The sequence below is a fragment of the Panthera tigris genome, chromosome C1 (genome assembly GCF_018350195.1).
Source record: "Panthera tigris isolate Pti1 chromosome C1, P.tigris_Pti1_mat1.1, whole genome shotgun sequence".
NCBI lineage: Eukaryota > Metazoa > Chordata > Mammalia > Carnivora > Felidae > Panthera > Panthera tigris.
Window position 1 is genome coordinate 149,306,393 of NC_056667.1, and position 27,426 is coordinate 149,333,818.

General features: G+C 34.7%; 1 protein-coding gene and 1 pseudogene across 9 annotated transcripts in view; one reads left to right on the top strand and one right to left on the bottom strand.

Moving 5' to 3' along the window:
• Positions 1-27,426, top strand: part of TANK (TRAF family member associated NFKB activator) — a 94,089-nt gene that overhangs the window by 46,826 nt on the left and 19,837 nt on the right. For all 9 annotated transcript variants that reach the window (XM_007078457.3, XM_007078456.3, XM_042994562.1 and 6 more), the window contains 2 exons: positions 13,364-13,472; positions 14,486-14,604. In XM_007078457.3, the coding sequence (XP_007078519.1) occupies positions 13,364-13,472; positions 14,486-14,604 (228 nt within the window). The remainder of the gene's footprint in view (positions 1-13,363; positions 13,473-14,485; positions 14,605-27,426) is intronic.
• On the bottom strand, positions 24,797-26,300 carry LOC122241259 (annotated as a pseudogene).

Below are 27,426 nucleotides of genomic sequence, written 5' to 3' on the forward strand. Positions count from 1 at the left end.
AACATAAGGGAAGGGAAGCAAAAATAATAGAAAAACAGGGAGGGGGACAAAACATAAAAGATTCTTAAATATAGAGAACAAACAGGGTTGCTGGAGGGATGTGGGAGGGGGGATGGTCTAAATGGGTAAGGGGCATTAAGGAATCTACTCCTAATATCATTGTTGCACCATATGCTAACTAACTTGGATGTAAATTAAATAATAAATGAATTTTTTTAAAAATGGGTTAGCAGAATGGATTAAGAAATGGAATCCCACTGTGTTATCCTACACAGATAACACTGTGTGTTATCTACAAGACTCACTTTAGATTTAAGCACATACATAATAAGTTGAAAATGAAAGGATGAGAGAAGATTCTATGCAAGTAGTTACCAAAATAGAACAAGGGTGTCTGTATTGACATCAGACAAAACAGACTTTACATCAGAGATTTTTATAGAAGATAAAGAGGGGCATTTCATAATGGCAAAGTTATTAGTTTGTCTAGAAGATACAGTAATTATGCACTAATCATCAGAGCTCTAAAACATATGATACAAACATTGACAGTATTAAAAGAAGAAATTACAGCTCTACAGCAGCCATCAGACTTTAGTACTCTATTTTCAACACTTTCAGTAATGGGTAGAACAACCAGGTTAGAAGATTAATAAGGAAAATGAGGTCTTGAACAGCATTGTAGGCCAGTTGGAACATATACAGAATACCCTACTCAACAACAGTAGAATTTGTATTTTTTCTCAAGTTCATATGGAACAGTATCCAGGATAGCCCATATGTTGGGCCATTAAAAAAGACTCAATGAATACTAAAAGATTGGAATCATACAAAGCATCTTTTCTAATCACAATAGAATGAAACTAGAAGTCAACGACAGAAGGAAAACTGGGAAACTAAAAATATGTAGAAATTAAATAGCACAGTCTAAAACAGCTAGTGGGTCAAAGAAGAAATCACAAGGGAAATTAGAAAATATCTTGAGACCAATGAAAATGAAAACAACATACCAAAATTTATGGGACGCAGTGAAAGCTCTGCCAAGAGGAAGGTTTTTAACTTTAAATACTTATCTTAGAAGAGAGATCTCAAATCAATAACCTAACTTTACACCATAGGAAACTAGACAAGAAAGCACAAACTAAATCAAAAGCTAGCAGAAAGAAGAGAATAGTAGTGATTAATAGTAATTAAAAAGCTGCCAAGAATGCCTAGTACCCAGTGGCTTCATAGTGAATTCCGCCAAACATTCAAAGAGGAATTAACACCAGTCCTTCTCATATTCTTCCAAAAATTGAACAGGATGGAACATTTCCTAATGCACTCTATGAGGCCAGCATTACCCTCATACCAAAGCTATATACACAGACACTGCAAGAAGACTGCAGACAAATTTTCTTAAGAACATTGATATAAAAATCCTCAACAAAATACTAGGAAACCAACTTCAACAGCATATTAAAATGATTTTACACCTTGACCAAGTGAGATTTATTCTTGCAATGCAAGAAAGGTGCAGCATACAAAATCAGCATAGTACATCACTTTAACAGAATGAAGGGGGGTTACCACATGATCATTTCAATTGATGCAGAAGAAGCAGTTGACAAAATTCAACATCCTTTTATGATAAAAACACTCAATAAACCAAGAATAGAAGGAAGTATTTCAACATAATAAAGGCCATTTATGAAAATCCCACAACTAACATGATAATCCATAGTAAAAGACTGAAGGCTTCTAAGATCAGGAATAAGACAAGGATATCCACTTTTGCCACTTTTGTTCAACATAGTACTGTTTCCAGTACTACCCAGAGCTATTAGACAAGAAAAACAATATCCAAATTGCAAAGGAAGAAGTAAAATTGTTTGCAGACAACTTAATCTTATATATAGAAAACTCTAAAGATTTCACCAAAACTGTTAGAACTAATGAATTCAGCAAAATTGTAGGATACAAAATCACACAAAAATTAATAACATTTCTATACGTTGACATTAAACAATGTGAAAAAATTAAGAAAGCTTCATTTGCAATATCATCAAAGTAAATAATATACTTTGGAATAAACTTAACCAAGTAGGTGACGGACTTTTACAAAACATTACTGGGAAAAATAAGACATCAACATATGGTGGAAAATTCCATGCTCATGGATTGGATTTACCTTTTACCATATACAAAAATGATCTCAAACCAGGACCTAAATGCAAGAGCTAATACTATAAAACTCTTAGAAGAAATCATAAGGGGAAAGCTTCATAACATTGAATTTGGAAGTGATTTCTTGGATATGACCCCAAAAGATCAGGCAACAAAAGGAAATTAGGTAACTTGAACTTCATCAAAATTGAAACTTTTGTGTATCAAAGGATACTATCAACAGAGTGAAAAGGCATCCCAAGGAAGGTGAGAGAACAGGCGTGCTTGGATGGCTCAGTCAGTTAAGCATCCAACTTTGGCTCTGGTCAAGATCCCACAGTTCATGGGTTCAGGCCCTGCATCAGGCTCTGTGCTGACAGCACAGAGCCTGGAGCCTGCTTCAGATTCTGTGTCTCCCTCGCTCTCTGCGCCTCCCCCACTAGCACTTGCTTGCTCGCTCTCTCAAAAAAAAAAAAAAAAAAAAAAAAATGAATACACATTAAAAAAATAAAGTATTTGCAAATTGTATATCTGATAAGGAGTTGATATCTAGAATATATAAAGAACTCCTACAACTGAACAACAACAACAAAATAATCTGAATAAAAAATAAGCAAGGATATGAATAGACATTCTCCAAAGAAATTATAAAATGACCTGTAAGCACATGAAGTGATCCTCAACATCATTAGCAGTTAGGGAAATGCAAATCAAAACCACAATGAGATACAACTTCATACCCAACTTCCTTCAAAGATGTGGAGAAGTTAGAATTCTTATACATTGCTGATGGGAATGTAAGATGGTGTAACCACTGTGGGAAATGTATAGTATTTCCTCAAAAAAATAAACATAGGATTACCATATGACCTAGTAGTTCCACCTCTGGCTATGTACCCCAAAGAATTGAAAGCAGGGACTCAAAAGAGATATTTGTACATCCTAACATCCGTGTTGATAGCAATCTTTGTAAGTCAGAAGGTGGAAGCAACCCAGATGTCCATGGATGGATGAATGGATAAACAAAATGCAATATATACATATAATGGAATTTATACAGCCTTTAAAAAGAAGGAAATTCTGACACATAGTATAACATGAATTAACCTTGAAGATATGCTAAGTGAAATAAGCTAGTCACAAAAGGACATGTTTATGTATGATTCTACTTACATGAGTTACCTAGTCAGATTATAGAGATAGAAAGTAGTAGGGTGATTCCTAGAAGCTGAGGGAAGGGAATGGGGAATTAGTGTTTAAAAGATACAGAGTTTCAGTTGAGGAAGATGAAAAAGTTCTGGAAATAGTTTGTGGTGATGATTACACCACATTGTGAGTGTTACTTAATGTCACAGAACTGTACACTGAAAAATAGTTAAAATGGCAAATTGTACATATATATTTTACCACAACTTTAAAAAATCTGTTGCAAAAAAAGAAAAGAATTGGTGTGGCCTAGATTCTCTTACTAGATACGTTTTATTGCTATGCTATTCATCTATACAAACTCACCAGCCTTTCACCACTTAGTTGTCCATACTCCAAGCCAGTTTTTCTCATAGTGTTTCTGTGAAGAAGTACACTTTAAGGCTCTTCTCGGGGCCTAGGTGGCTCCACTGGTTGAGCATCTGACTCTTGAGTTTGGCCCAGATCATGATCGCAAAGTCGTGGGATCAAACCCCACATCAGGCTCCATGCTGAGTGTGGACCCTGCTTAAGATTCTCTCTCTCCCTCTCCCCTGCTCATGCACATGCGCTCTCTCTCCCTCTCTGTCTCTTACATTAAAAAATAATAAAATTTTAAAGACTCCTCTTTAAGAAGTCAGTGTGCTACATCCATTTAAGAGCATTCGGTCAGAAAAAAAAAAAGCATTCGGTCAAGCAAAGACATCCAACTATTACAAATTAATGAAGGAAACAAAGACAAATAAGGGCAAGTAAGTGATTTTTAAAATATTGCTGGCTGAAATTACAAAAGCAGCACATGCTTATTGAAAAAAATGCAAGTAATTCAGGATATACAGAACGTAAAGTGATTGTCTTTTCCCTTACTCTCCAAGGGTAAGCATTGTTAGTAATGTGATATATATTCTTTCCGAACATGTGAATCATATTTTTTTAAATGGAATGGTGCTGATCTGTAAAAGGTTAAATTTTTTCAAAAATGTCTTTATCTTCACCATCATCATCACTAAGATTTATCAAAGCTATGTTTACCAGAGTGCTTTATACAGTCATCTAATTTAATCATTATACAAATCTGGTGAGGAAGTATTATTTTCATTTTTTCAGATGAGGAAAAGAAAGTGCAGAGAGGTGAAGTAGCTTGCCCACAACCACACATCTAATGAGTAATAAAGGTGGTAGAACTGTGATTTGACCATAAATTTTACAAGTATCAAATAACTTTGTATGTAAATCCTCCTAGCTCTGCAAAGTAAGCATTGTTAGCCCATTTTCAAATGAAGAAATTGAGACTCAGAAATAAGTTAATTTTTTTATGCAAAGTGGCAGAATGTGTACTGAAACTAGGTTTATCTAAATCCAGAGGCCACATTTATTTTACTAACCTAGCAAATCACAGCCCATTCCAGGTACTCAAAGTGTTCTTCCCATTACTATGAATAATCTAATTTGGCTTCCTATTTTCTTGGATAAATCCTTACTTTGTGTTTAATACATCTCTTATGAAAAGAAGCTGGAGAGTATAAGGCTTACTGTTCGTATTTCTTTCATTCATTCTACAATTTATGATGTGCCAGGTACATAATAAATGCTAGGAATTACAAGATAAATAAAACAGATCATACACTTAAAGGGTTCACAATCTGATATTGCTTCTTCTGTTTGTTGCCTTGTATAAGCATTCATATGTACCCATGCTAAGAGGTCTTCTGATTTTTTCCAAAGTAGAGTGATGTTTTAATCATAGTAGCCCCTAACATGGGCAACTTTTAATATGCTTACAGAATAAGAGAAGAAACTATTAAATAGAACAGTGGTAGAGTTGGCTTGGTCCTTGAATCAGTTACTGTACAGGGTAACTAATTCAAGAGACCAGGAAGTACTGTGTTTAAATAAGATAAAAGTTTGTCCTCTCGTGCAACAGTCCAGAGTAGCCAGGGATAGTGGGGCAGCTCTACCATCCTTAAAATACGGTTTCCCCCTCTGGAATCACAGCGGCCATTCTACTTGTTAACATTTCCCTGCCAGTGAGAACAGAAAGAAACAGTGAAAAGCAGACAGCTTTCTTTTAATAATGTGGTCCAAAATTTGTACAGGTCACTTCTGTTCACATCCTGTTAGCCAGAACTTAGTCATATGGTCATATGGCTAGTAAATGTATTCTCTAGCTGGATGACCATGTGCACAGGTAAAAGTCTATATTACTAAAAGAAAAACCGAGAAGGTATATGAGGGAATAACTAGCAGTCTTTGCCACACATTTTGACTAACTAGGCTAAGGTTTCAAATATCACAAGAGTCTATAATGTGGACTTAAATATTTAATCGACTGTATTACTTATACCAAGTTGCTTCTGATCCATTTCTGCCACCGTTCTGTGGAAGAAACCAAATATATTTAATAAAGACTTAAGTACCCTCTATTGCTTATTTGACCATCTTTCCAAGAGAAGTATCAGTAATAAGTAATTTAAAAATCTGAAAATTTTAAAACTGATTGCCATTTAAAAATCAGATTACAGTATTCATAAATGATTAAGTTTCAGAAAACTTCCTAGAGCGGGTCTCCTGCTTTCCCCAAGATCTTTGCATTATGTAAAAAGAAAATATAAATCTCCTTTGTTGAAAGAGAAATGTGGAAAAAAATGTATTTGTCTTTTCTTGCCTGTTCTTGGTTAAAAGTGAAAAATCAACAATGTCTTATGTGGGAAGGTAAAAATCTCCTTAATTATAAGATAGTTCAGGTGCTTACAAACGAAATTTCCTTTCTTTGTACTGCTAAGAAAGGTGAAGGATACAGAATACTTAAAACCATCCTGTTTGCTAAGTAAAGATCCTCACTCACTAACCAGTCAGTCAATGATGAAGGCCTCAAATAAGACTAAATTTGACTGTGCACTTTTTGTCATAAATTATAGAGCCAAACATTTTTCCAACAACAATGTTAAACCATTAAGGACTGTGTTGTCAGATTGCTTTATTCTAGAGCTAGTCTTGACCCATCTGAAATGTAAAGTGTCAGGCTTATGTTACCTGTAAAAGCTGGTAGACTATGTTTACTAAAGCATAATGTGCCTTTATTATAGGTAGTACTTTATTTAAAAATCCTTTATTTTCACTTAAGATGTGAATGGCCTCATTGTTTACCACCCTTCTTTTTTTCCTTTCTTTGTTCCCCAAAACCTCTGTGTAAAGTGTCAGTGGAAATGGAGCAATTTACTATTCTTTCTTTCTACAGAAGCTACTGGTATTAGAATAAAGGTGCTTCTGCTGTTTCTGACTGAAGTTTTATTTCCTCTATTGTACATTGTCAGTACGTTGCCATAGACTCATTTTCTACCTATCAAAATTTAAAATATTTGTATCCTTTGTTCCAGGTTTTTATTTCCAGAAATACGTTCTGTCAAAACTTTTAGACAGGCATGCTAAGGTAGAAGTTCAAGAAGTTATGTTAATAATTAGGAATGTTTAAATTATGATACCCATTCAAAGATATTGTGAGCACCTACTCAGTATATTGTGTCAGGAACTGTTCTAAGTACTGGGTCCACCATGATAAGCATACACGCTGTCTGCTTCGTGGAATGGTGGCACATCTAGTAAAGAATAGACTAGTCAAATAATCTCATAAATGTGAATTTTCGTGGTGCCTGGGTGGCTCAGTTGGCTAAGCAGCCGACTTCAGTCAGGTCATGATACTGCGGTTTGTGGGTTCGAGCCCTGCCTCGGGGTCTGTGCCAACAGCTCAGAGCCTGGAGCCTGCATCACATTCTGTGTCTCCCTCTCTCTCTCTCTGCCCTCCCCCTTCTCTCTCTCTCTCTCTCTCTCGAAAATAACTAAACATTTAAAAAATTATTTTTAAATAAATGTGAAATTTCAAACTCTGGTAAGTATTAGGAAGAAAAGTAAACTGTTGTTAGAACATCTGTTAGGGAGTTGACCTAATCTAGGAGATCAGAGAAGATAATATTTATGAAGTGATTTTTGAAAGGACAGGTTTGAGGTACTTTCCAAGTAAACAAACTGTGTTACAATGACTCATTGGCCTGAAGAATTGAAAGTATAAGAGAAAAGTGCAATAAGAATCAGGGACAAAACTATGTAGGCTCTTTAGAGGCCATGTTGAGGATTTTTGATTCTTTATTTTGAAAACATTAGGAAACCATTTAAGACATTTATGAGGGAAGGGTGAGAGAACCCAGTGGGTATTATGATTATATTTGCATTTTGCAAAATACATAATGGCTGCAGTTTAGACAGTGGATTGGCTGCTACACTTAGGGAGAGCAGTAAGGCTATTGCAGTAGTCTATTAAGGATGTGATGGCTTGAATGGTGATGGCTACATTGAAGATAAAAAAGTGGACAAATTTGAGAGATAATTCAGTATTAAAATTGACACTTGGTAATGGATTGGCTATAGAACAAGTAGATGTCAAGGATGGTTATAGCTTTCCAGATGGATAGTGGTGCCCTGTACTGAAAGAAGGAATGCAAAGGACCTGATTTTCCCAGGGGCTGGGGTGGTAGGAGGGAGAAGGAGATGTTGGAGGGAAAAGATCGTCAATTTTGAATATGTAAAATTTAAAATGCTTTCCCGGCAGCACTTGGCGACATAGATCTAGAAGAGAGACCTAGAAATCCCAGAGAAGTCTGGGCTAGAAGGAGATATTTGAGAGTCTGGAGTATAACCTGCCACTTGGGATGATATTGCTTAAGGGGAGCCTATATAGCAAAAAGAGGACCTTGCTAGAATATACTAGCACAATATACTAGAATATACCTTGCTAAATATACTCACGTGATCTGCCATGGTGGTTATTTAGGGTCTTGGGCTTTGGTGGTCATGCAAAACCTGGATTAAAATCCCAGCTCCACTGCCTACTAAGAAACTTTGGCCAGGTTTTTTTGTACCTCTTTGTGCTTCAGTTTTCTCACCTGTAAAATGTAGGAAATAACTGCCTCAGAAGATTAGTCAGTTTAACAGCTAAAATGAAACAAAGGTCTCTGATTTTGGTGCATAGTAAGTATTCGGTGAAATGATCATATGATGATCGTGTATTGTTGAAAATTTTGATTGTGGAACAGTTCACAGTTTTTAAGAAGTAGAATACATATACATGTGCACGGAAGTTCCCAAAGGATATAGACCAAAGCATCAGTAGTTACCTCTGAGGAGGAATGAAAGGCATAGTAAAGGGAAAGACTTACTCTTTACCTTGTACATGTGGGGTTTTGTGGTGGTAATGATAGTAGACATTTTGTTTTGTGCATTTTCTCAACAAATGTGCCACTTTTGTAATTTTTAACAGCCATTAATGGTTCCGTAATCATTTTTGACTATTTTTTCCTTTGTAAACTTTGAACAACCAGGGCTCTTAGTTTTTTTGCTTGACAGAATGTTTTTGATTCAATGGAGGTACCATACTGCTTTCTCAAAAAGAAACTTCTGAATCCTGGGTTACAATGAACTAGAAGAAAGACTGAGAAAACTGGCTTAGAGCATGGGGAAGTTGTGTGGTAAGTCTGGTGACAAATTGTCCATGTTCAGGGGTAATAGAGCTACATGCTATGGTAACAGGTATTATGTAGATACCTTGCTCATTATTAAAAGAAAGGAACTAACATTTGCAAAGAGCTTAGTATGTACCACATAATTTATACATGTCATTTCCTTCAGTCCTTCAAGTAAATACCATTTTCATTTCAGGAAGAGAGAAACCAAACCTCAAAAAGGCTAATAAGTAATCAGAACCAAAACACAAGATTGCAAAATAAAAATAGCTTGTCATAGTTTACCATTTGGCATGCTGAGAAATTGGTGGCAGCACTGAGTAGTAGATATTCACATTGATAATTTGTTCTGTCAAATTGCAGGTCTAGGTAAGACTTGATGCCAGGAGGATGGGGGAGGGCAGGGTTTATAACCTAGTTATAATAAGAAAATATAGCAGAGAATGGTTGAAGAATAGGCTGTATAAATCAGGATCTCTGAGTTGCTAATCCTATACAATCTTTTTTTTTTTTTAACTTGAAGTTGATGTTTAGTTTACCCAGAGTTTCAAGATAAAACAGTTTGTGTTCAAAGTGCTGTGTATTGAGACAGTTATTATTTAATTGTCTTCCTTCAAGAACTGTGGAGCTTCCGTATTGAGAACATTTGTGGTAGCGTTCTACAAAGCTTTTGTTCTCTTTGTTAATCTTGGAACAGTCTGAAAGATTTTTACATTGAGATTCTTTTTTGTTTTAATCCATTCAATTTATTAAATTCCTCTTCTTCTTATACCTGGAGGAAAACAGTGGTATTTTTCAGAATATTGAGATTAGTTTTTAAGGATGAAAAGAGATAATGTTTGACCTTTAGCAAGTATCATCAATGACGTAAGGGTACTTGAACTTTTTTCCCTCATCTAGGAAATAAGTGCTTTGAAAAATATTTTAAAAATGAGAATTTTCAGTGTCAGCAATAGGGAAAAAAACAATTTATAGAACTCTTTTAATATTTATAAAACACATGAAAACTTGAGCAGCTGTATATCCAAAATTATAGAGAATATGCTGCCTTAGCTTTAAAGGTAGATTGAAATTTCCCTGGATAAAGGGACAGTTCTAAAGATAATCTTTTTGCTTTGTTTATGATAATCAAGGAAGGCATGTATGGACAACCATTTTTAATAAATTTAAAATGTATACCATACTTGATCAGCATTGTTTTCAGCTTTGCTTTTGAACACTAAGAAAGAATACAGAGTGCATTATGGCACAAATACCTAAGTACCTGTTTACCTCTTCAGATACTGGTAGACCACTTGTTTTGCTAGTCTTTGGAATTGGAAGGAGTGTCAAATACACAGAAGCCAGAGTCATCTTGGCCAGATGGTGTTTGATACAGATGGATGGTTAGTTGTCATGCAGATCTCCTAGTTGGTAACTTGTTGCTGCCATCTGACTCAAAGAATCATTCACACACACTGGCTGTCAAAAGCATCTTCTCTTCTGTCTGTTTTAGCTGTCATGTCTGTGCTCTGTACAGACGTGTTGACAAGACATTGCTGTTGTACATTTTCAATGTGGTTGTTAGTGATTTTTCTGTTTTGTGGGATCTTTGATCGGGCTGGAATGTACTTGGTTTGTAATTGTGTTGTTTTTTAAAAAATACTGTGACAGTGCAACAATTATCTGACCTTTTAAAAGGACTTTTCAGGTTATAAGTTTATTCAGATCTGTTCAGTGAACAAAAAGCATTTAATAAAAAGGAAAGAAACCTTCCTGTTTCAGTTTCCAAATATAACAAATAAACTGAATTCTACTGGTTATTTCTGAATTTGAATCAGTATCTTCTTGTGGACTCTCCATCTTGTAGCCTTGTGGTCAAAATCTTTATACTATTTTCTGAGTATGTATTTTCTTTTCTTGAAATGGTACCTTTTTTTCTGATGGTAAAAGCTTCCCTTTTTCTCCCCCCGCCCCCCCCCAAAAAAAGAGAAAGAAAAGATCTTCAGACATTGCCTATCTTTTGCACCCATTTTCTCAAACTTAATTTCCTTTTCTCTTATTCACCTAGTGACCTGTCTCCTATTTTTCCTGTTTCCCTTATAAAGTATAAGCAAAGCCTTTCTCCATTCTTTCAGGTAACTTCTTAAGTTATTTCTGAAGTCTATTTCTCTGATAATTAACAACTTAATTAACAACTTAAAGTCTATTTATTCAACTAATACTTAGCATCTCAAAATGTGCCACTCTGCTATACTCTAGAGATACCAGAAGAAAATAGTCTCTGCTCTTGAAGAGGTCATAGTCTAAAGTGAAATCAGAAGTATAGATAATGAGACTAGAATACTATAATTGCTTTAAGTATGTGGAAAAAGCAGTAAGAGAACAAGGGCCATTGCTCTTCTTTTCCCCTGCTGTATTTCCAGAATATCAGTTTTTAATTTATTACAGAATTTGCTTGAGTTTATAAAGTACTTTATTAAGTGGTTTAAGAAATAGTTCAAAACTTTAACTTGAAAAAGTTGTTGATTTTTCCCATCCAGTGACTACATTTTCAGCATTATTCGTTTATTATAATATTTTATATGCAGGTATGCTAAAGTATGTTTTTAAGCCAGAGATAAAAGATGAATATTACCTGGCAGAACCTTCTGACTTGGTTCCAAAAGAAAATACGAGTCCTTTGGTTTTCCATGCAGGTGGGGAAAAAATATATAGTAGAAAGAGAATAGGCTGAAGTTTGAATCACTTACACACTCATTCTGGGCCTATCTCTAACTTGCTAAGTTTTTTATACTGGTTACTTAGTGTCTGGATAATAGAATATTTTTACCTATCAAAACATAGTGATGAAAGAATGGGCAATTATTGGTTAGTATTTATGAAGAGCTTTGAGTTCTTTGGAAAAAGCCGTAAATACACAGAAGTAGATAGTGAGGAAGTAACATCAGCATGTTTGCTGATTCCTCAGCCTGGTAGCTCTGTGCAGCCCAGGTAAATTTAGGTATTACAGAATTTGCTATAGACATTTAAATCTTCCTTTCAGTCAGCCAACTCGCTCTTTCTAGGGACTTGGGCATAAATTTATCTAGGAAAGAGATGTCTTGTCCTGAGAGGCATGGCCCTAGACTGGATTTTGGTATTTAAGGTTTAGTTCTGAGACTCATAATCGTAGGATATGTGATCCATATGGATTAACAAGATACATTCTTCTATTTGCAATAATAAAGTTTGGATTCCTTTTTTTTTTTTAACTTGGATTCTTTATTTCCATTATTTTTTTTTTTCAACAAGCATGTACTAAATATCTCCTATGTATATGTTACTTTGCAAAGTTTAATGGGAGTATCAAGTCCTATAACACTACCCTCAGGCAACATGCAAAGAAAATGAACCACCTAAGTTACTTATCAGCTCTGTCAGTTACTCTTCTTTGAAGTGTATTACTTATAAAATTTCACCTTTTGTTTGGCAAAATGTGGTATTTTGCTTTAATTTCCTAAGCTAATATATTTTGGGAATCTAGGAACCGCTATATAATTTATAAAGAACTTTAAGCTTACTGGTCTCTGAAAAGAATAATTTCATTAATTTTGAACTCTGAATTAAAAAAAAATTCAAAATCTAATACTTAGTATGTACTGAAGGACATTCCAAGATTATTAGGACCTTCTTTTATATTCAGGGAATTTACAATTTAGTCATTTATTGTTGCACCAGTGATAAAAATTGATAAAGAATTCTCTGTTATTTGTTGGTGATAATTTTTTAAGACTTTGTACTAATTTGGTAATTGTAATGTAGCATTTTCAAATTTGCTTGAAGGTTTGTTAACATCTATATTCTCTAATGCAAACTGCTGTCTTTTTTCATTGCATAATTTTCACAGCCACTGCAATAAAATAGCAAGATGAATGGATTAAAAATATAAGGGAAATTATGATATTTAAGATATCCAGTAAGGATTAAGCACATATTCTCTTGCTTCTTAAAACTTAATCTGAGAAAATAAGCTTTTGGTCAGTATAATTTTGTAATTTGTACTCATTCCTTTAATTTTCATAGGGTTTTAGTCAGAGCTACTTTCTTTGTGATTTTATACCCTAAGTATAAATTCAGAAGTGTTTTTACTTAAGAGACGTGAAATGTTAACATTTTTTAAGTTACAGGTATTTTTATACAGTGGCATAGAATGATAGAATGAATCCATTTTGTCATTCATGCTTTTTTCGTTGCTGCCATTAAGAACTGAATCCTAAATTACAATTTTTATCCTAACTGAAAGACCAAGAGTTGAACTATTAACTGAAATTTCTCTAATTAAAGTGACTTTTTAAATTTTACAGTGTTTTAAGTCAGTGATGTTTATAATGATTATTACTGTATCGTTGGATCCAGTTTTTGGCTCACAAATAACATGCTCACTACCTGGGAAATGGCAATAGGGCAAACCATATCTATATGTAATTCTTAATGGACAGTAGATGTATGTACACACATCTGTCAGTAAATACAAGGCTGAATGGTTTTTATGTCCACAGACTGAGAACTATGAGCAGAGAATACGTGAGCAACAGGAACAGCTGTCACTTCAACAAACTATTATTGACAAGCTGAAATCACAGTTACTTCTTGTGAATTCCAGTCAAGGTATCTTCATATTTATTTTTTATGTATTTCTTAAACCTCTTGAAGAACAGAAAGATGGAAATCAAGTGTTTCTATTTTATTTCTCCATTGTTTCTCAGTAGTTCTGATATTTTAATGATTGCGGTGCAGTTACATGTTTTCATTTATGAAATGAGTACTTGCCAGAGTGTGGGAAAATGAACATTCTTGTAGAACTCTGTGTTGATAAAACTTCTTAGAGGGCAATTTGCCAGTAAGTAGTGAAAGCTTTCTTAAATGTCTGTGCCTTTTAAACAAAAAATTCAAGTCCTAACCATATGCCATAAGAAAATGTGTGTTCAAATACTCAAAGATACATATGTAAGGATGCTTATCACAGTATAACTTCTAATAATGAAACATTAGATATAATGAAATGTTCAACAGTTAAATTATAGTCTTTCATATAATCATCAGCTGTGTAGAAAAAGCGATGATAATAGATGTTAACTTACTAACATGAGACATGTTCATTATATATAGGAAAGAACAAAGCAACAAAAAAGATTCTTGTATGAATTTATATGTATTGGAAAAGAAAAACTGTGATAAAATATAAACTAAAATTTTGACAGGAATAATTCACAGGTCATAAAGGTTGTGAGCAGCTTTTATTTATTTATTTATTTTTGGTATGTCTGCATTTTCTAATTTTCCTATAATAAGTATGGAGTAGTTATGCAAATGATTGTCTTAAACAAGAAGTGCATACCTGAAAATCCTGCTTGTTGATGGTAGGCCTCAAAGAGCTTCTAGTTTTCTAGATTCTACATAGTTTTTATACCACTGATTTGGGGAGTGTAGGAGTTTTGTGGGAATGGAAAAAATCTAAATGGGCAAATTTAAGTTGTCAAGGTAATTTTTATCTTAAGAATTCCTGAAACTCATAGTTTAAAATTTCTTTAAAATTAGGGTTTCTGATTTTTTTTTATTTTTTCAGCTGGTACCAAAAACAGGGATATCCTACTTATATCCAAGAGGTTTTTGTCTTGCAGATAACAGTTTTGGCTATGTTCCTCTGCTTGAAGACAGTGAAGCAAGAAAGAATAATTTGACTCTTGATCAGCCACATGATAAAGTAAAATCAGGAATACCAAGAGAAAAAGAATTAAAGGTAGACTGCACTGCTGGTTTATTCCCTAAAGAAAATAAGAAGTGATGGGATGCCTGGGTGGCTCAGTCTGTTGAGCGCCCAACTTTGGCGCGGGTCATGATCTCGTGGTTCGTGGGTTCAGACCCCACATCGGGCTCTGTGCTGACAGCTCAGAGCTGGGAGCCTGCTTTCATTATTAGATTTTATGTCTCCTTCTCTCTCTGCCCCTCTCCCACTTGTGCTTGGTCTCTCTCTCTCTCTGTCAAAAATAAACATTGAAAAAAAAATTTTTTTAAGAAAATAAGAAATGAGAAATTGGATTCCACAGACTTACTGAATTATTCAGTCAGTATTCTATAGAATTTGGGTGGGCGAGAGCAAGGGAGAAGGTGGAGGAGATTTTTTTCACTCCTACCATTGCTTCAAAAAGCAACATTCAAATGCTGACACATAACACATGTGCTTCTTTGTTTTGTTCTCCTGCGGTAGATCCACCACTGGAATTCTAAACAAATTGTAGATGTACACAAACGAATGACTTACATATTTCAAATAGAAGCACTATTTCCAGGTAAAATAAAGGCTTAGGGTTCATGTTTCCTAGTATCCTCTTTTCTATATCACAAAGAAATAAAACATTTAACTAAGGTAGGTAGTAAGGCACAGATGATTCTGGATTAGAAAATAACATTCTAGTTTGTTCTTCAATTTCCTGTGCTTAATTTTTTAAAAAATCTACCTAACCAGTTCGGCAAAAGTCTTCACTGAAACAATATAAGAAGGAACGTTCCATATCTCTGCAAGGAGACATGTATAAGGATGTTGGTTAGAAACAAATTAAACATCCATCAGTGGCAGAACAGTACACCTTTACAGGAAACACTTTAGAAAAATTAAAATTTTTCTAAAATTTTGTTCTAAAAACCAAACATTTATATATTCGTATGCCTAGATTTCAGAAACAGTATTGAACAAAAAGTGGAAATTACAAAATGATAAAATGGGAATGACTTATGTAAATTTTTTCAGATATAAAATATTATGACACTGTTTCTAAAAACACAAGTATGTAGTAAAAGTATAAAAACATGGACAAGAACGTTCCACAACTTTCTTGGAAAAATGATCACCTCCATAGTTGGGGAGAGAAGAGTCTCTGATTCTGGGAAGGGAATAAAATGAAAGATCAGTTGTATCTATAACTTTTCTTTTTTTAAAGAAAACTACTGAAGTGAAATGTTAACACTTGTTAAGTCAAGGTACTAGATACATAGATGTGTATTATTTTCCATGTTTTTATGAATCCTTGAAATGTGTGTTTAAAAAGGAATTTTTTAATGAGTTAGGTTTTAGAAGGATGAAATAGCTTTTCAATAAAATAAGATTTCCTAACTAATGAGGACTCTTAACATCCACAAGACCAATTAAGTCAAGAATGCTATATTTATTTCTTTTCTTCTAAATATGGTAGAAGATTTTAGCTTTGTGTGCCAAGGTTATTCATTTATCGATCCCATAACTAAGACTGTTGTAATTTGTTTTTATTTAACATGAAATATGAGAAACCCAGTTTAAATACTTTTCTATATATAAAAATTTATAAAATTTATATAATTTATAAAATTATATAAAATATATATATAAAAAATAGAATGAGAAGTTCTCTAATGTATCTCCCCTTTCATTTTTTTAAAAATCAATCTTGTTTTTTTATTTGAATCATTCAGGTCTCTTCACCCTCACTCCAATTTCCATTTATCTAAAAATGCTGATAAACACAAGAAACTCTGGCACTGGAATATGTTTCAGTTTATTTTGCAAAAGACAAAATTCAGAAACAGTGATTCTGACTTCTGAAATACAATTTTATGATTGGGTCTATTATAGTGCATTATAAAATAATTGAATTACTGTGAAATGGCAGCACATAAACTTAGTGCTTAAGTAAACAGTATTTACATTCCATTTTCATGTTTTGGGGACTTCTTTCTTTTACTTAAAAAAATTTTTTTTAGTATTTATTTTTGAGAGAGAGAGACAGTGTGAGCAGGGAAGGGGCAGAGAGAAAGGGAGACACAGCATCTGAAGCAGGCTCCAGGCTCTGAGCTGCCAGCACAGAGCCTTGTGCAGGGCTTGAACTCAGGAACTACAAGATCATGACCTGAGCCGAAGTTGGTTGCTTAACCAACTGAGCCACCCAGGTGCCCCTTGTTTTGAAGACTTTGAAATGTGATTATTTACCATCAATTTTTAATCAAAATTCCTACATATATTCCAGTTATAACATTTCTTTGAAGATAATAAAATATCTCTAGTTCAAAATATACAGAAGGCATTTTTGAAAATATTAATCTTGGTTAGAACAAACAGGATGGTGTAAAAGGCTCTTAGATATGTTAGTAATTTCATTTATTTTATATTTGGGTAATTTGTCATTGTTTATGAAAGGTTTAGGGTTTATTTTTCATTCAGTAAGTGTTCAGTGGGAACCTTCCTCTGAATTATTTTTTAAATTACATTCGTTTTATTTTTATAAGATGTCTTTTGTCTATAAAATATATACTATCTGGATATCTGGCTTACATTAAGTGTAAGTAATAGAAATTATGTCAGAGATGGCTTATTTCCAAAGAATTAATAATGTTGCACAATTGTAACTTTATTTGTAAACAGACAATAGAGGAAAAAATAAAGTGAGAAATATAAATCTAGTGAGTTCTCTTAATGATCTTTACTAATAGGGGAAACATTTATGTGACAGCTACATATTTAATACTTGGAATAGCTCATCAACTCAGTCTTCTTATACTGTAACTATTTAATAAAAATAAAATTAACTCTTATATTTCCGGTTTCTCATCATTATCTAGAGTCAAAGTGCTAAATGAGCACTAAATATGCAACAGATTAAAAGGAAGAAATATATTCCAAAAGAAGGAAGGAATTGGATTTATTGAATATTTGAGAGCTGGCTGTATATTGTAAAAAAAAAAAATAGGCCTTATTTAGAAAAATACTGGCCAATTAAGCAGTTGAAACTCAATTCAGTTTTAGTTAATACAAGTGAAATCCTTTCCTAAAGAATTTTGATTTTGGATGTATCAGGGTTTTTCCAAAATGAAAAATTGCATATTGGTTGTCAGTTGCAGCTTTGTAAAAGTGTGCATGTACGTGTAGAAACTGAAAGGCAGCATGTACAAATGGCTAAGAGAATGGTACAATTCACTTTTTTTCTGTTTCCAATATAATTTTATGTAATTAGTCTTTTTAAAAACTAAACAATTTCTAGAAATCACGTTCCCAATCAGTTGGCCTAGCCTCTGTAAAGAATAAGCTAATAGAAATGCTTTGAACCAATAACACAAGGAAGCTACTGCTAACCGCTCACAGTCCTTTCCTCCTTCTGTTTGGTGAGTTGTTTGAGGATTTGTTTTCTTTTGACTATTTATTTTGTTCAGGATTTGGTTAGGATATTTGACAGCAACAAATGACATTATGGCATTATGGCAAATGATGTGGCTTTCTTGTTGCTCTCTTCTCTTGGATCTCTTACTTTCTTACTTTGAGGAAATAATGCCATAATGCCAGGCTGCCCTGGAAAATGAAACAAAAAGCAGAGGAAAAGGGTATTTGAGGGGAAAAAAGCCCTTTTAGAAAATTTTATTTGAGAAACATGAAATTTGTAGATCGGCCTCTGTTCATGGTACTCCTCCACAAAGAACATGCAAGAATTCTTCGACTTCTAAAAGGACATAAGGAAGTCACGACAGCAGAGCTTGTATAATTGGGTGACCCTTAATACTCTGCTTTAGTTTAGAGACATTAGAGAAAAAGTACTCAGTTTAGTGGAAAACCTGAATTTCACTTCTCATATACCACCATAGTTTGCACAGTCTTTCTTGAGGAGATACGGTCTTGGCAAAGGGGTCATTGCGTTATCTATCATACAACAAAGTACCCCGAATTTTATGCCCGAACTTAACAACTTAAAACAACAAATATTTATTATTTCAGTTTCTGTGGGTCAGAAATTTGGAAGTGACTTAGCTGGGTAGTTCTGGTTCAAGATCTTATTTGACTGAAGTTAGGATGTGGGCAAGGGCTTCAGTCATCTGAAGGCTTGGCGTGGTTGGAGGATCCACATCCAAGATGGCTCACTCAAATGACTGTTGGCAGGAGACATCTCCATGGCCTTTTCTCACAACCTGGCCGATAATTTCCTCAAAGTAAGAGAGTAAGAGATCCAAGAGAAGAGAGCAACAAAAAGCCACAGTGCTTTACATGACCTAGTTTCTAAAAATCACATACCTTTACTTCCACTTTATTCTGCTCATTAGAAATAAGTCACAAAGTGCTTCAGAGGCAAGGAAATACGCTCCTCTTCTTGAAAGGAGGAGTACCAGAGATTTTGTACATGTATTTTAAAAGCATCCCGGGATGGTAGATTGTGACATACAGAGAGGGTACCATAGATCAGGTTGTGGTGTGTAGTATTTGATTTATATGATAAATACTAATGAAAAGTCAAGGACCTTGGCAGAATTTAATAGTAAATTCAGCTTCCTGAATCCTATCAGTGTTAATCTCAGAAGAAACAAATATCATAGCTTCTTATCTTAACAATTTGAAAAATTCTGGGGCGCCTGAGTGGCTCAGTCGGTTAAGCGTCCGACTTTGGCTCAGGTCATGATCTCGCAGTTTGTGGATTTGAGCCCCACGTCGGGCTCTGTGCTGACCGCTCAGAGCCTGGAGCCTGCTTCAGATTCAGTGTCTCATCCTCTCTCTGCCCCTCCCATGCTCATGCTCTGTCTCTCTTTGTCTCTCAATAAATAAATGTTAAAAAAAAAATTAAAAAAAAAACAATTTCAAAAACTCTGACGTGAATGTAGACTTTCCAGAGAACAGCTGAGCAGTGTTTTAGACAACCAAGAAACTATTGCCTGTTGTTACGTTTTCTTTTTTTATAACCAGTTTTGAAAATTGAAAATATTTATATGTAGAAAATCAACACAAAAATGCACACACTTATTCTTGACAAAACTATCTCTTGTTTATAGAACACCATTGTCAGACACAGTAGCATATGTCATGAGAGCAGTTATTTAAATAACAAATTGTGTTTCTTAATGTAGATATAAATTGGCATTGTTTAATTCACTTTTTTAAAAACTAGGATTGTAATATCCTGGATCATTTTTAAGATCTTGGAAATAAGAGATTTTTATAATACTGCTTCTGAGAAGCACTTCAGTTGCCAAACTGAATACTGTTCTAGGTGTCCAGGGTTTGACAAAAATTGTTTGCCCTCATCTTTCTATCCTACAGTATTTTTTTTGGAAGTTATACAAGAGTCTAGATAAAATGTTGGGATGCAAGAAAATGTATAAGGAGTGATGATATTGAATACATAGAAGAATTTGGTGATACTGGTAAATTTTCTTTGCTCACTCGTCCAGTGACTGAACTGCTATGTACCTGACACTGCCAGCCACTGGAAGAACAAAGAAATATTGTCGATGCTGGCTTAAAGTTTTGATTTAATAACCAAAATCAACGTTACTGAATATTGTAAGGTCATTTCAGAGTCTAGGATCCAGGATACAAAGTGTAATACGAGTTTATTTGAACTTCTGTTTTTTAACATAGAGATCATGTGTCCAAAGAGCTGATTTTCTGCTTTGTTTCTGATTTTATGTATGTATTTCTCATTTGTTCTTTATACGTCTTTTTTCATCTGAGTTACATGCTTTAAGCAAAAGTGTAAAAATACAAAGAATGCAGTTATTACGGAAAGATGCCAGTTAGACAGTTGGCCCATCCCTCATGTCGCCATTCTTGTGATTAGATCGGTAGATAGATGGTAGCATCAAGGAGCAGCAAAGATTTTGTGGGTTTTGAAGAGTAAAACAGTGATGTAGCCGTGGAGCTGCCATCAGTGCTAACATTAAGGAAATAAGATGTGCTGTACCTGGTAATTCTAGTGAATATAGAGGCTCTGACATGTTTGAAGAAAGCTGATGTCTAAAAATTCACTTGTCAATCACTTAGACAAGAAGTATTTGTTGAACTCCTATTTGCCTAGTCTTGCTAGTCATTGACAGGAGTACAAAAAAAGAATGAGACATGATCCGTCTCTAACTTTAAGGAGCCATGTAGTCTGATTGGAGAAACAAAGATTTGGACCCCAAAGCAATTAGCAAACATTGTAAGTCAATGTGAAGTCTTAATTATATGATAAAATGAAATGATAATTATAATTTTATGGTACAGATAAAACATATAGGACCTTAATTTAAAAATAAAATTCCCAGTGAGCTAAAAGGTAGGCTTGAGCAGGGATCAACATTTAGTTCAAGGAGAGAAAAGAAAACATATTCTTATGTGCCTATGTTTTGGTACTGTGTGCATAGGTATGAAAACCTAATTTTCTGCAAGATTTTAATGGGAAAAGAATAATTTCTAGATACGAGCTCAGATTATTCAAGACCACTTTGGAGAACATTATGTAAACTGAACCTGGGTGCCTGGGTGGCTTAGTCAGTAAAGTGTGTAACTTTTGATCTTAGGGTCATGAGTTCATGCCCCACACTGGGTGCAGGATTACATACATACATACATGCATACATACATAACTGAAAGGTAAAACTGACGATTTTGAAAGATCAATTTCATTTACTATAAGCTTTTTTTTTTTTAAGTTTATTTATTTATTTTGAGAGAGAGCACACACAAAGAGAGGAGGGACAGAGAGAGACAGGGAGACAGAGAATCCCAAGCAGGTCCCATGCTGTCAGCGCAGAGTCCAACATGGGGCTCGAATTCACAAACTGTGAGATCATGACCTGAGCCCAAATCAAGAGTCAGACACTTACCTGACTATAGTAGGTGCCCCTACTATAACCCTTTTAAAATGACATAATCATGGCTTCAGAAGACAGAATGCTCCCTACTATTTTGTTACCTTATTCTGTGGATGGTCCTTGAGAGGCATTGGTGTGTTCCTCCAGTTGTTATGCATGACAGTTTCAACAGACAGTGTATGAACTTTAATGCTGCTTTACTTTCTGAACTTTTGTAACTTATAAAACTGGCCTCACAAGTCTAGGTCTTAGATGGTATCCCCATCCTTGCAGTGTTCATTTGTCATATACTATGGATTTCAGATGCAGCTCCCACTTAGGGATCTATATCTGAGTTTAGGCCCCCTATAGTTTCTCCCTTTTTTTTTTAATGTTTATTTATTTTGAGAGAGAGTGCACACACAAGCTTGCACAAGTGCGGGGGAGGGACAAAAGAGGGAGAGAATCCCAAGCAGGCTCCATGCTGTCAGCGCAGAGATGCAAGGCTTGATCTCACAAACCCGTGAGATCGTGACCTGAGCTGAGATCAGGAGTCAGATGCTTAATCAACTGAGCCACCCAGGTGCCCCAGCTTCTCCTTTTTTCTATTGCAGGTCTTTTCAACTATGTTTGTTGGCCAACTTGCCATATATTGTCCAAGTACCTGGTTTTATAAGCATTATAAAAGCTTTATAATAGACTGTCGTATTATGAATACCTTGCCACACGTTTCTGTCAATGCATATAGCAGTTTTTGTGAAAGTGTAGCTGATAAAGCCTTTCATCTGTAATTTTGAATACTGCTCTAACAACAAAACCATAATATGAAACCAGTTAAGTTTTGCACAAAGAGTTCTTACAATAGAACTTGCATACTGTTTCCCCCTTCCTTTAGTAGTTTACTATCTTCAACCATTAATAATTTGTGTTTTTTTAATCCAGAAGGTATATAGGAACCTTTTCAGCTTTTTCTTCTCTTATTTGTTCATGTGGATGTAGTTCTATTCAAATATCTTATTTTACTTTACAGATATTTGTTACATAAGCAGACACTACTATATTTAGAAATGTTTATTTTAGTCCATTAAAAACTGTAAAACCAATCTGTATCATGTACCAAACTGATTTAAAATATACATATTTATTGGGAAAAAATAGACTGTCATATACAGGTATATGATAAATATTTTTTCATCATTTGAATGAAAGTTAGAAATTAGACCATTAGTCAAGATATGTAACCATCAAGTGATTTCTGTGGGAAAAGTCAAATTTGGTTACATTGTCTAAACACTACCTTTTCTAAGAGAGGAACTTGAAATAAATTCACTTAATGTTCATTACTCAACTTTGTTAAAAAAATGACTATATTTTAATGCTCAAGCTTCTCTTTTTATCATCTTTTATTAGATAAAAATAGGGATGTACCCTCTATACAATGGCACATGCCAGCCTAAGCTGAGGCTTATGTAGTATTGGAGAAATGTATGTGAGCACCTCTTCTCAGTCACAGCAAATGTCCTATTTCCCCTAAGTTGTTTCTAGAGACTGGATTGAATATACCTTCTTTCAAAGTATTACATTTCTGTATTACTCCTCTTTGGAGACCGCTTTTGTTTATAGATTATCTGGTAGAATAATAATTAGAAGGCAGAAAAATCCTCTTGAGTCAGCTCATTCATCAAAGTTCAGAGTTTTTTCCCAAAGTGTTATAATAAATATATCACAGATTTTAAGAAACAAAAAATATATATATTAATATCCCAAACATTTCACTATTTTGAATATTTCAATATATTGAAACTTCTGTTGCAGTTTTGATTGTTTCCAAATCTGAGTTATTAATCCATCCTAACCCTTTCCTGTTCTGGGTCTCTTTTTTAATTCAATACATCATTTTAGAGTTTTTGTTTTTATAATACTGGAAATAATTTTTAAGGGGAGAAAAAAATGAGAAGTGGCATATCACTTCTTAAATTCTCTTCCCAGGCTTCTAAGCAGATTTGATTATTTCTGGTATGGTTTTTCTCCCCTCATTTCCCCCTATTAGGCTCTTCCTCGCATTTCCCATTTTTCTTTTCTCTACTCTTCTCCAGAGCCCACAAAACAAGAGTTAGTATATTCTGTTCAGCCCTGATTTCTCTTGACCCAGGCATGAAAGTCTATTCTCTCAGCCTCAGTAGGTTAGGACTAGCCCCCCAAAACAATCTAGTTTCTCTCATATTATTATCTGTCATCCTAATTTCAAATCCGTTTTGAAGACATTTGTTTTTCAACATTATAAAATGCTTCTGCATTGGACCTGGTGTGATTTGTTGTGTTTTTTTATTGTTTTGGTTTTTTTGGTTGAATTATCTGAAGAAAATCTAGCTTCATATAGATACGTAGTTAGGAAAGAGAATAATATTTTAATAACCTTTTTAGAAATTGTGGCTGTTCTCTTTTGATACTATACCAAAATTCAGTAAGTAGTAGTTTAAGTGTCAATTGCAATATAAAAGCTGAAACCAATGAACTTTTCTTTTTTTTTTTTTAAATGTTTATTTATTTTTGAGACAGAGAGAGAGTGCAAGTGGGGGAGGGGCAGAGAGAGAGGGAGACACAGAATCTGAAACAGGCTCCAGGCTCTGAGCGGTCAGCACAGAGCCCGACGCGGGGCTCGAACCCACGGACTGTGAGATCATGACCTGACCCGAAGTCGGACGCTCAACCGACTGAGCCACCCAGGCGCCCCAAACTTTTCTACTGCATTAAAAGCCAGAGGTCTATCTTGTCTATCTTTAGATCTGTCTTTTACCTATATGATTTTGTAGCATCATAAATCGGTCATTTGAAAAATACTGGTTCACTGTGCTATGCAGATCTTGCAAATGTTGACTTATGATATTTAAAAATCACATTTAACATCATCACTGATCTCATCATAAAAGTCTTTTTAAGTATTGGGCAATTGTCAAGCTTACTATAAGGGGTACACAGTTCCCAAGATTTTCATTTTCACTTTCTAAAATTTTTTTTCATGGACAACAAATCTTGTCAGTTTTCTATAAAGTGAGAGGCTAACTTCATTTACTTTTGAGAATGTCTGAATAACCATAGCATGCATGTCAGTCATTCTTTCAAGTGAAAATGGTGTTCCATTAAAAAAGTGACTAGTTCAGCTTGCAACTCTCAAACAGTTGAACCAGTGCTTTTCCCCAAGACAACCCTTGTAGTTTGGTATGAGATAGAAGTCCTTTGTGTGTATTTCCTATTTTGTCTCACACAGTATTTAAAAGCTATTAACTTGGGATCAAAATTTAATAAAATTAATAATTTTTACTATCTCATCAAGGAGACATTTCAGGACCCCAAGGATTTTTTTTTTTTTTTTTTTTTTTTTTTTTTTTTTTTTTTTACTGAGTATGTGGCATTAAAGAGAACGGTAACTCCAGTTTTGTGTCATGGCCTTGATATGTTCAGGCACTAGCAGTTTTACTCACCATTGCTTTTGCATCATCAATATAAATATCAAAAGAGTAAAAAAAACAAATAACATCTAATAGTACTGTGATAATAGTTGACGCCATATATGTCAGGGTCAGGGATTTGATTTTACGCTACCCACAAGCTAGTAAGTTAGCCAGTTACTGCTTCAGAGATGCTGTAATAAGACACAAGGCTCTTGAATCAGAAAAAAATCTTTGTTATACACAGCACATAAGCAGCAAGAGCATTATTATTTGTGTTGGTCCCTCCAGGAAAGAGGGAAGGGTAACGTGGTAAGACCCAGATGGATGCCTACATATGTAATGGGTTGCATTAAAAGTAAGGAACACTGAGCTTGGGAGATGGGTCATTTTACAGCAAGCAGTAAGTAGCATGCTCATTGTCCAAGAGAGACATTAGCTTTCATGTTTGCCCTCTGCAAACACAGTCCTCAGAAATATCCCAGGTAAAGAACAATCAGAGCCTTATATTCTTGGCATACACAGCAAAAATGTAGGGACACTCGGGGCCCAGGTAGATTTCTTTCCCAAAGGTAGATCCCTTGAAAGAATCTCAGGACTTCCAGGGATCCTAGACCTTATTTTGAGAACCACTGTTTTACTAGATTATAATTTTCTGTTAGAAAAATATTGCCTTTTTCTCAGTAAGTTACTTACTTTTCCTTCTATTGAAAAAACGTCATACTTTAAGAATACTCTTAACATCCCCTCAGGAACCCTTATTTATGTATGGAAGTCATACTGCTTGTTCATCATTTTCACATTTATTAGGTAACTAATTGTTTTACATCTTTATACTTTGTTGTTGTTGTTACATAAAGTACCCATTTATTATAGGCTAACAATGTTTCAAATGGTGGAGCTTCTACGGGTCTTCCAACTCCTTAGTCTTTTGATGGCTGACTTTCCTGTAATGGCAGAAGTGATGTTGGTCCAAACACCACCAGCTACCGTTTTTATGTAAGAACCACAGTGCCAGATCCCCACAGCTCATCTTTTCATCTTGGTTTTGCCACAGAAGGAGCACGTGTATTTGGCATGCTGGTTTATTTCAGTCTAATTCACCATTTTCCCAAGGGAGGCACCATAATGTGTCCCATATTTACCGGTGATTCCGACCTTGGTGTGTTTAGCTATGTCACTGCAAACTAGGTCTGAGCCCAGAGAGCTACATCTTTATACATTAAGTCATGATATCTGTAAACTGCTCCCAGTTACTTAGCTATACCTAATATATTAAGTCTGGAGCAAACTGAATTTTGACTCTCATCTGTTAAAAGATAGTGTGGTACCTGGTACATTTCCTGAAGTGTTCCACAGAACCCCAGACCTGTAAAGTGCTGCATACTGTGTACTCTTTCTGATGAATTTTAAAGACATAAGAATGCATTATAGGATCTGAAATTAGCAGTAAGAAAACCACTTCACTTCATTTAACCGCAGAATCTCTAGCTAGCATTTTTCCCAATATTGTATTTTAACAACTTCTTACCAGATTTGTAGTCCCCTTTGAGGTATTTCTAGAATTTGGTGGGGGAGAGGCAGGGAAGGCTCACCCAATTTTTCATTTGTACCTAATGTGTTATACTCTCTGAACTCTGCTGCTTACGTGCTATGTTATGAAACCTGGCGTTTTCTCTGAAAAAATTTTTTTTCTATCAAAGATGGGTGTCTTTTATTTTCTCTCTCCCATTTTGTCAGCAGTGGTGTGATTTTTGTATTCCAACTCAGTTTTCCTCTGAGTAATTCCATAACGGCCATATTGGATGGGTTTACTCAGTTTTTCTATCCCTAATTGCTCTTCACTATTTAACATTAAGGACAGTGTGTTTCCCTACACATTGCATCCACATAATGTTGCTCACTGACTTGTCCATATTCCCCAGAAGTGTCATTTGAAATTAACTTATGCTGGATGGCCAAATAGCCATGATAACTCTTGCTTTCCTTCTTGCTGTAGCTGTTTAAACATTCTCTCCTCCTCTTTTTCCATGCTGCAGCCTTGGAGTCCCAAGTCCTACCCCTAGCTCTTGCTTCGCCTCTTGTCCTAAGGACAAAGTGGTAATAACTTTTTTTCAAAAGCTGAATCTAAAACTCTCTCCTTCCTACTTTTTTGATAAATGTCTATTCTTTTTTGACATAAGAAAGATAATAGATCTTGGCATTTTATTGCCCTTTGTCAGACCTACAGTTTTGTTTTGGATTTTGCTATGTCAGGAAAGCCTTACCTCACTTTCTTTAAGATTTTATCTTGCCCTAAGATTTTTGATGCTAAGGAGAACAGCCTTATATTAAAAAAAAAAAAAAAAAAAAGGAAAATGAAGATTAGAAATAGGAACTATATTTGAGGAAAAGGTAATTAGGTTAGGTTTTAAAACTCTGTCTACAGTAGATAACAGAACAAGTGAAAATCCATTGGCTCAAAAGAGATGAGAGTGGTTATCAAGAGAGAGGGTAGGCCTGAAAATACAGACTGTAGGAAATGAATACTCAATAGAATTGACATGAGAATGAAT